This window comes from Rhinopithecus bieti, unplaced genomic scaffold (genome assembly GCF_001698545.2).
Source record: "Rhinopithecus bieti isolate Rb0 unplaced genomic scaffold, ASM169854v2 scaffold_73682, whole genome shotgun sequence".
Classification (NCBI taxonomy): domain Eukaryota; kingdom Metazoa; phylum Chordata; class Mammalia; order Primates; family Cercopithecidae; genus Rhinopithecus; species Rhinopithecus bieti.
In genome coordinates, this window is record NW_016829166.1 from 86,375 (window position 1) to 95,844 (window position 9,470).

The following is a 9,470-nucleotide window of genomic DNA, read 5'->3' on the forward strand; positions in this document are numbered from 1 at the left end:
TAAAAATACAAAAATTAGCTGGGCATGGTGGCAGGCGCCTATAATCCCAGCTACTCAGGAGGCTGAGGCAGGAGAATCGCTTAAAGCCAGGAGGCAGATAGATGTTGCAGTGAGCAGATTACGCCATTGCTTTCCAGCCTGGGTGACAGAGCGAGCCTCCATCTCAAAAAAAAAAAAAAAAAAAAAAAGATCTGAAGTGACTCTGACAAGAATAGAAGGACCACTGCAACCCTGAAATCCCACCCTCTAAGCCCAGACACCAGTTTTTGTTTATAGTGCGTTTCAGTGACAGGAATTGTCAATAAGTGGTGACCATGAATGAAGAAGTCCCTAGGGACAAACACAGAATACAGATCTGTAAAAAGGGGGAAAACCAGAATCAAAATGTGGTGGGAGGCAGGTCGGGAGCCCGCAGTCCTAACTCCTCTGTTTTGGCTCCAGTGTTTCCTTGTGATTGGGCCACACCCAGGATCTCCAAGGCTTCGGGTGTGTCCTTGGTGGGCAGCGCATTTCCCTTCAATGCGTTATTTTACCCAAGGCAAGTTAATCTTGGAACAATTTCTACCAGTAATCAATGCTTCCACCTGAGTTATGGTAAAGCATGAGCCTTCAGGAGCAGGAAACAAGTATCAGATCATTTTGTTATCTGCCTCACTGGCTTAAGCTAAATCACAGGCACAGGAGTTTGTCTTCAGTCAGGGCTGCGAGGCTCCTGTCTGGGTCGCTTAGTCATTGACAGTGGTCAGAGTTCTCCATGTGTCCCTAAGACCAATCTTTTTGTTTGTTTGTTTGTTTGTTTGTTTGTCTGTCTGTTTTGAGACGGAGTCTCAATCTGTCGCCCAGGCTGGAGTGCAGTGGCGCGATCTCCTGCCTCAGCCTCCCGAGTAGCTGGGATTACAGGCACCGCCACCACGCCCAGCTAATTTTTTGTATTTTCAGTAGAGATGGGGTTTCACCATGTTAGCCAGCATGGTCTCGACCTCCTGACCTCATGATCTGCCTGCCTCGGCCTTCCAAAGTGCTGGGATTACAGGCGTGAGCCACCACGCCCAGCCCCCGAGACCAGTCTTGGCCTAGGAGAAAGTGGCTGAGAAGCAAACACACACTAACATGTGAATAATGTGCTGTTATCATCCCCTAGAGAATATGCATTTTTTAAAAAATGCAAGGAGAGGGCAATATTTTACACAGAGAAATACATTTTCAACACTGGCATTAACTTATTTTAAAATTCCCACGTGAGTCCCCAAACTTCATCATATATCTCATCTATTTTGACTACGGCAACCAGTACTGCAATTAAAAACAAAGCATGCAACTACAGTCATGCGTCACTTAAAGATGGGGATACTTCCTGAGAAACGCATCCCTAGCTGATTCCGTCATTATGTGAACATCATAGAGTGCACTTACACAAACCTAGATGGCACAGCCTACTACACGCCTAGGCCATATGGTAGGCAACTGCAACACAACAGTCAATATTTGTGCATCTAACTATGTCTAACATAGAAAAGGTACAGTAAAAATACAGTGTTATAGTCTTATCAGATCACTGTCCTGTATGTGATCTACTGTTGATGGAAATGTCATTATTTGGTGCATGACTGTAATTCCCAAATTGATGCCCACAGATAAATTCATCAAGAAAGTAAAATTTATAAAAGAATTTCCACTGATAAGGTCAGAACCACTAAGCTATTCCTTTCTTAAAGAAATACATTTATATTTTACATTTAGCTAACCTCTCACTAAACTAAGGCACAGCTATGACTTTGACCAGAAATCTGACACTCAGCATCCACTTTACTTCTAAACTCAGGCAAACACCCCCACAAACCAGCATACCAGACACTTCCCGGTGTCGGGGTCACAGGTGTCACTATGGTTGTTGCAACTGCAGGGCACACAAGGAGCAACCAGAGGGCGCGGTCCCCTGCCACTCCCTGCTGGGAGCTTCCCTCTGTGGTACCCAGGAGCACAGTCCTGAGGGGATGCAAAAGGGAGGACAAAAAAGTCTGATTAAATAGTGAGTGAAGGACTTGAATAGACATTTCTCCAAAGGAGACATACAAATGGCCAACAGGTATATGAAAAGAAGTTCAACATCTCTATCATCAGAGAAATGCAAATGAAAACACACAAGGTGACACTACCTCACACCTGTCAGGGTATCAACTATCAAAAAAAACCACAAAAAGCAAAAAACAGAAACTAACAAGTGTTGGTGAGAAACTGGAACCCCGTATACTGCTGGTGAGAATGTAAAATGGTACAGTAAAAACCAGCAGCTATACCATTTCCATCTCTCCAAAGATGGAAAATTCAAGTACCATGTGATTCTGCAAGTCGACTTTTGGGTACACATCCAAAAGAAACGAAAGCAGAATCTCAAAGAGATATTTGAACCCCTATGCTCATAGCAGCATTATTCACAATAGCCAAGACGGGGAAGCCACCCAAGCTTATTCATTGACAGATTAATGAATAAGCAAAATGTGGCATGTATATACAATGGAATATTATTCAGCCTTAAAAAGGAGGGAAATTCTGACACATGCTACAACATGAATGAGTCTTGAGGACATTATGCTAAGTGAAACAAGCCATTCACAAAAAGACAAATTCTGTATTACTCCACTTATTTTGTTTATTTATTTTCGAGACGGAGTCTCTCTCTGTCACTGAGGCTGGAGTGCAATGGCTCGATCTTGGCTCACTGCAGCCTCTGCCTCCCGGGTTCAAGTGATTCTCTTGTCTCACCCTCCTGAGTAGCTGGGATTACAGGCAGGTGCCATGTATTACATATATTATAGAAGTGGGCCCTACAGTGGTCAAATACACAGAGGCCAAAAGAAGAGTGGTGGTTGTGGGGGACTGCAGAGAGAGGAAATGGGGAGCTTGTGTTTAATGAGTACAGAGTTTGCATTTGGGATGATAAAAAGCTCTGAGAATGACAGTAGTGACAGTTGTACAACGAGGTAACTGTACTTAACACGACTAAATGGTACACCAAAGAATGGCGAAGATGGCAGATTTTGTTACGTACATTTTACCAAAATTGATTTCTTTTTAATTCAAAAAGAGAAAAAATGATATAGTATATACACATAAGTTCTGTTCGTCTCTTGGAGTTGCTATAACAAGGAGATGGATTTTGACTAGAGTCTCCCTACCTGACACGAGAATCCCACAGTGCCAGGAGGACAGACACAATTCTCTAAAAGAGATGCAACCTCTTCTTCTGGGTGCAGGTTTTCGGCCTTTCTGCCAACCTCCATTGAAATGTCTGAGATTCTGTGCAGCCATCATGTTAAGAAGAGAGGAAATGCTAACATTTGAAAAACTTTCTAGAAACATAGCACATGACCTAATATTTTCATATATATGAAACCAGAGCTTCCTTCCTTGTTTGGAGTAGTTCCCACTTGTGATTATAAGTGAAATGTCTTAAAGCACATTAGTACTGTCATGACATATTTTAGACATTTAAGAATTTAAAAATAATGTGACAGAAGTACACCTAAAAGACCTCTTGAAGTGCTGATTTGGCCAAGACTTAATGGCTTTCTTTATGGGCTAAAGTATTAGATGAGTTGGTGACAGCATTCTTTATACATCATTATGAAGAAAAGGGCATTTCAGTTTTCACAGGCAGAAATCGCAATTGTTTCTTTTTTTTTTTTTTTGCATTTTATCTTCAGCCAAGATTCCACCATTATGTCCTTATATTTTATATCGACATTAGCATGCTAGGTGGATACTTTAAGTTATAACTCACACATTCCATAATGATGTTAATATTTAACAATGTTTTGATAAGGAACTGAACTACATGTATTAATAAAAATAGTAGGTAATGGAAGTGGAATGAGTCAAATTCTTTCAGTTTGCTTTCAAATATGAAAATAACGGTCAAAATTGTAGAAGCTCCAAGTACCTGCTCTGCTGTAATCCTTGACCATATGATGCCTTGATGAGGATGTACTCAATATTGCTAAGGACAGACATAAAATCCTCTCGCGCGACAGGTTTTTCCGAAACAGAGTTAAAATATTTCCAAAAATTCTGTAGAATGAGAAACACATTAATTTAAGCTCAGAGGCCAAATTCTGACAGGCATAAAACTTATAAAGAATAAATTCTTTTATAAATTTCTCCAGAAATGAGCCATGTTCTGTGCATGCCACTGAATGTAACTGACAAAGACCTCCTGAAACCTCCACAGGCAGGTGCAGGGTCAGTCCCATTTATCAATAGACACGCATTACCTAAGGCAGTGCCAGCCACACAGCGAACATCCAGTAAACATCTGCTGGGAGAATAGACACTTCCCAAATCTGAGCAAGTCCAAAGTCTCCTGCACCACTATCTCCATGCAGGTTGAAATTAGTATGCCAAGATAAAGAATTTAAGGTGCAGTGCCCACTAAACTGACATATGCCTAATATACATTTCTTGAGAATTTGAAATTCAAATTGTTTTTGGAAATCCTGCTAATCCCACTGGAAATTTGATCCCAGGGTCTTCTTGCTCAGTCTCTCTCTCTCTCTCTTTTTTTTTTTTTTTTTTTTTTTTTGAGACAGTTTCGCTGTTGCACAAGCTGGAGTACAGTGGCGCAATCTCGGCTCACTGCAACCCCTGCCTCCTGAGTTCAAGCGATTCTCCCATCTCAGCCTCCCAAGGAGCTGGGCCTACAGGCGTGCGCAACCATGCCTGGCTAATTTTTGTATTTTTAGTAGAGATGGGGTTTCATCATGTTGGACAGGCTGGTCTCAAACTCCTGACCTCAGGTGATCCACCCACCTCGGCCTCCCAAAGTGGTGGGATTACAGGTGTGCGCCACCACACCCGGCCGCTCATTCTCTTATTAATGGCTTTCATCTTTCACTACATCCATAGCAAAGTCAATGTCTTTAAGGAACTTATATGAAAACATCCCATTTTCACCTCTCTCATTGCTACTTCTTGTTCCTGCCTCACTCCATTCTCTGGGGCTGGTGCATCCATGTAAATGACTTGCTTTCTGGTCCTACCACCTTTGATGAGAACTTGAGGCTCAAAATTGGAGGTGCCGACGCCGTCCAAAGAATAGAAGGCCACGCTGTACTTCAGTTTGCCACCATAGGCCATGAGCTATCAAATAACAAAGTGTTGTTTACTTCTCTGACAAAGTTTTTGCTTAAAAGCATTTTATTGCAAGCCTACCACCATATGAGAGAAATCTTGTGTCTTAAAAATACATGCGTGAAATACGTTGTCCGGACTTTGTTTCCTTCTAATTCCATTTAATTATGGATTATTCAGTTGACCTAAGTTACATAGTTCCTTTTGAGAATACAAATAAAAGTGAGCTCCAAAATAACAAAGCAAGGTGGTAAAGACGCAAATTATTTTCAAGCTCCTTTAAATTAGAAATTTCTCTATCTCCAGGAGCACTGGATGCATATTTGCAAATTGTAAAGATCAGGGTGAATTCACACACATCCTCCAATGTTTATATAAACAAAAATCCAAGTGATGCCTTTCATGATCTTTTGTAGTAGTTCCGCGCCCTGCCCCAAATGAGTGATAATTTCTTGAAAAGGGACTCCCAGGCCATAGCACCTAGGTTTGTACCACGGGCATATTAGTAAACACAGTCCAGTCCCACACCGCGTAATGACATTTCAGTCAATGACAAACCACATATACGACCATGGTCTCATGAGATTATGATATTAACATTCACACCTAATAACACATTCCCCTAGAATGTCTCTCCATTGTTAAGTGACAAATAACTGTATATGTTTGTTGAATGACTGCTTTAGGAAGAACCAAATTAATATAATGTGAACTTTTATGTGAACATTATATTATGTGAACCAAAACATTATATTATGTGAACATTATATTATGTGAACAAATATAATGTGAACCAAATTAATATAATGTGAACTTTTAAAATTAATGAAAAATTTTAAGGAACCATATACTTGACAAGATTTTTATAAGCATTAAAATTCTCTGACCTCACTAAAAGAGGAAATTAATAACCACTTCTTTAAATGCCAGGCCGGCCCAGACTATGGTGATTTTAAACGATTTCCATATCTCCCAGGAAGCGCGGACTGGGACTGGCTCTCGGCTGGGTGTGCACCTCACCTGGTCTCCCTGGAACTGCTGCGGCAGCCGCCAGTAAAACGGCTCTGCATGGATGTGCTGCCAGACGGTGGCGGCATCCAGTAGGAAGTCGGGGGCCTGGTAGTAAACCCCCTCAGTCGTGCCCCTCAGGTTACTCTGAGAAACCACACGCAGAAGAGGCTGATCGGAGGCCAGCGTTACCTAAACCACGAAAGGGAGGGAAAGTGCACTTCAAAATATGAACTTTGCACTCCAGTTTCATCCTTTAGACTCCATCATTGTTTCACAGATGAAACAGCTTCATTATTAAAACAGAAACAGTAAAGACTTTTCCTTTAAACTAAGCATCTGGATGAAAATGAACTGAAAGCGCTTTAAACTACTGCATTTAAGGCCAAACTGTTGCTGCACTGGGGAAATGTTCGATGATATGCAGAAGATGGTTAAGATTTTGCAGTTCTATCTTCTCTCCAGTGAAAGCTTTTCATAGATTAGCTAAGGAACAACATGGACAGCCTTTAGTTCAAGCTCCATTTACTTCCTCGGCCAGCAGAAGCTGAGCTCTGATCCACGTTCTAACCCAAATTGCTTCCTAGAATTTCTGATGCCATAAAAGCAAAATTTAATGTGAACACATGGCTGTGTCTCCCACCCCCACCCTCCTCCCAAGGGGAGAGGCAGAACGTCTTTGCTGTGTGTGACTTACTGGGGTCCTCACGTAGCCCTCCAGCTCTGAGCAGACGTGGGACAGCCCGGAGCAGAAGCAGGGGCTGCAGCCCAGGGGGTTGTCCGCGCAGAGGGCAAAGGTGCCCTCTCGACACTCGTTGCACTGAGGGCCAAAGACATTCTCCTAAAGGGAAACAAATAAAGGACTTGTTTTTGCCTAAAAAAGAGATGTGATTTCTGAACAAATAGAAACAAAACAAAACACAAACATAATTTTAAAAGTAATTATAGATGCACAAACATCAGTTTCCTTTAGCCAGGCCCTGAGCTCTCTGCGTGTCAGTTTTCTCAAAGATCCAATCAGTGATTCTCAAACACAGATGATTATCAGAATCATTCTGGAAGCTTTTGGAAAATACAGATTCCCTGATGAGAACATCTGTGACAATTCTGGAAGCTGCCTCGAGTCCCCAGGTGATTCTGATGATCCCTGGGCATGAGAGCCACTGGCAGGTATTATTATTATTATTATTTAAGACGGAGTCTCGCTCTGTCACCCAGGCTGGAGAGCAGTGGTGCAATCTCGGCTCACTGCAACCTCCACCTCCCGGGTTCAAGTGATTCTCCCACCTCAGCCTCCCAAGTAGCTGGGATTACAGGTCCACCATGCCCGGCTAATTTTGTATTTTTAGTAGAGATGGGGTTTTGCCACATTAGCTAGGCTGGTCTCGAACTCCTGACCTCAGGTGATTCACCCGCCTCGGCCTTCCAAAGTGTTGGGATTACAGGCATCAGCCACCGCACCTGACCCAGGTGATTATTAAGACACGGCCTGCTGCTCCACTCATCTGTCATCACAGCTGTTATCATAAGATGTGGCAGAGTCCAGGTGTGGTGGCTCACGCCTGTAATCCCAGCACTTTGGGAGGCTGAGGCGGGCGGATCACCTGAGGTCAAGAGTTTGAGACCAGCCTGGCCAACATGGTGAAACCCTGTCTCTACTAAAAATACAGAAATTTAGCCAGGCACGGTGGTGGGCACCTGTCGTCCCAAATACTCGGAAGGCTGAGGCAGGAGAATTGCTTGAACTCAGGAGGCAGAGGTTGCAGTGAGCCGAGATTGTGCCACTGCACCCCAGCCTGGGTGACAGAGTGAGACTCCATCTCTAAATAAATAAATAAATAAATAAGGCCGAAAACAGGGAGACTGATGCTTCTATTACTCCCAGGCCATGATATCTACATGAGTTTTCCTTCTTATCTCCAGTCACCCATCAGCCCATTACCATCATCAAGCCAGAGGGCTCCCATCTCACCACCCATGGGAAAAGGACCAGAGGAGGTGGTTCTGACCTCCTAATAGCGAAGCACATTGGGAAAACTAACGGAAATACACAAAACTTACAATGACATTGAAATCTTACCTCTTGGGAAAATAATAAACCCTGATTTCCTTCAGTGTGGCCGGCACCTACGGGAGCCCAATAACCTCACAGGGATCACATCACAAATCCCAAAGCCCTGAGACACCTACTTCACCTGCATACTCAAAACACACAGCCACTCAGCCTCCAGGATATATGACCAAAAACTCAGGGCAGTTTTCAAATCGGTTCCATCATCTGACACTTGTAACAGTAAAAATTCAATTTCAAAACTCATCCATCGCTCTAGAGGAGCACCAGAGACTCTGAACTCAGATGCGGAAGGCAGTGTGAAGTCACTAGAAAAAGCATCGAAAACCTGGTTGCTGAGGTAAGTAGTCAAAGCCCAAGAGTCATGGTGAGGAGCCAGAGAGAGGAAGGAGGAGGAAGATGGATGGTAAATACCTTGCAAGGGCAGTCCCCGGTTTCCTCTGCACAGCCGCAGAGACCCTGCTCCAGGTCGCAGGCATCCCCCGACGTCCCCCTCAGGTCACAGTCACAGGGAACACAGTCGGGAAAGTCTCTGTAACCCAAGGAGCACTCATCACAGGCCCAGCCACCAAATTTCCACTTGCACTGGCAACGGCCGGTGACCACGTCACACTGATGATGAGTCGACCCCACGAGACTGCAGTTGCAGGCCTGAGAGACAAGAAAACCAACTCAATAAAAAGACAGATCTGATGCTTCCAAGTACGCACATATTTGAATGATAGGAAAACACTACACGTGGGGAAGATGTACAAATGAACCATCTCTCTCTTGCTACTGCTCCATGGATTCACTTTGCCATGTGCCAACAGGAGATAGGCATTGTGTTGCTGGACATTTGTGCATCTTAGTGGCACATGCGCATGGGGCCAAAATTGTGAAGTGAAATTAAATCTACGAGGTCAAAACAAGTCCCACAAAATTACTGTAGAAATGAGGCCAGGCACAGTGGTTCATGCCTGTAATTACAGCACTCTGGGATGCAGAGGTGGGAAGATCACTTGAGCCCAGGAGTTTGAGACCAGCCTGGGCAACATAGTGAGACTCCGTCTCTACAAATAATCAAAAAATTAGCTGGGCATGATGGCACACGCCTGTAGTCCCAGCCACTTGGGGGGCTGAAGCGGGAAGATTGCTTGAGCCCAAGAGGTCAAGGATGCAGTGAGCTTTGATGGTGCCACTGTACTCCAGCCTGGGTGACAGAGCAAGATCCTGTCTCAAAAAAAAAAAAAAAAAAAAAAAAAGAAATTTCCTCTTGTTTCCA

At 43.5% G+C, this 9,470-nt stretch overlaps 1 protein-coding gene across 2 annotated transcripts in view; it reads right to left on the minus strand.

Annotated features, from left to right (window-relative positions):
- LAMA1 (laminin subunit alpha 1) overlaps positions 1-9,470 on the minus strand; it is a 175,128-nt gene that overhangs the window by 62,374 nt on the left and 103,284 nt on the right. For both annotated transcript variants that reach the window (XM_017864698.1, XM_017864699.1), the window contains exons 23-29: positions 8,621-8,857; positions 6,833-6,976; positions 6,148-6,327; positions 4,951-5,136; positions 3,941-4,068; positions 3,177-3,297; positions 1,849-1,986 (exon numbers count right to left, since the gene is read on the minus strand). In XM_017864698.1, coding sequence (XP_017720187.1) covers positions 1,849-1,986; positions 3,177-3,297; positions 3,941-4,068; positions 4,951-5,136; positions 6,148-6,327; positions 6,833-6,976; positions 8,621-8,857 — 1,134 coding nt within the window. The remainder of the gene's footprint in view (positions 1-1,848; positions 1,987-3,176; positions 3,298-3,940; positions 4,069-4,950; positions 5,137-6,147; positions 6,328-6,832; positions 6,977-8,620; positions 8,858-9,470) is intronic.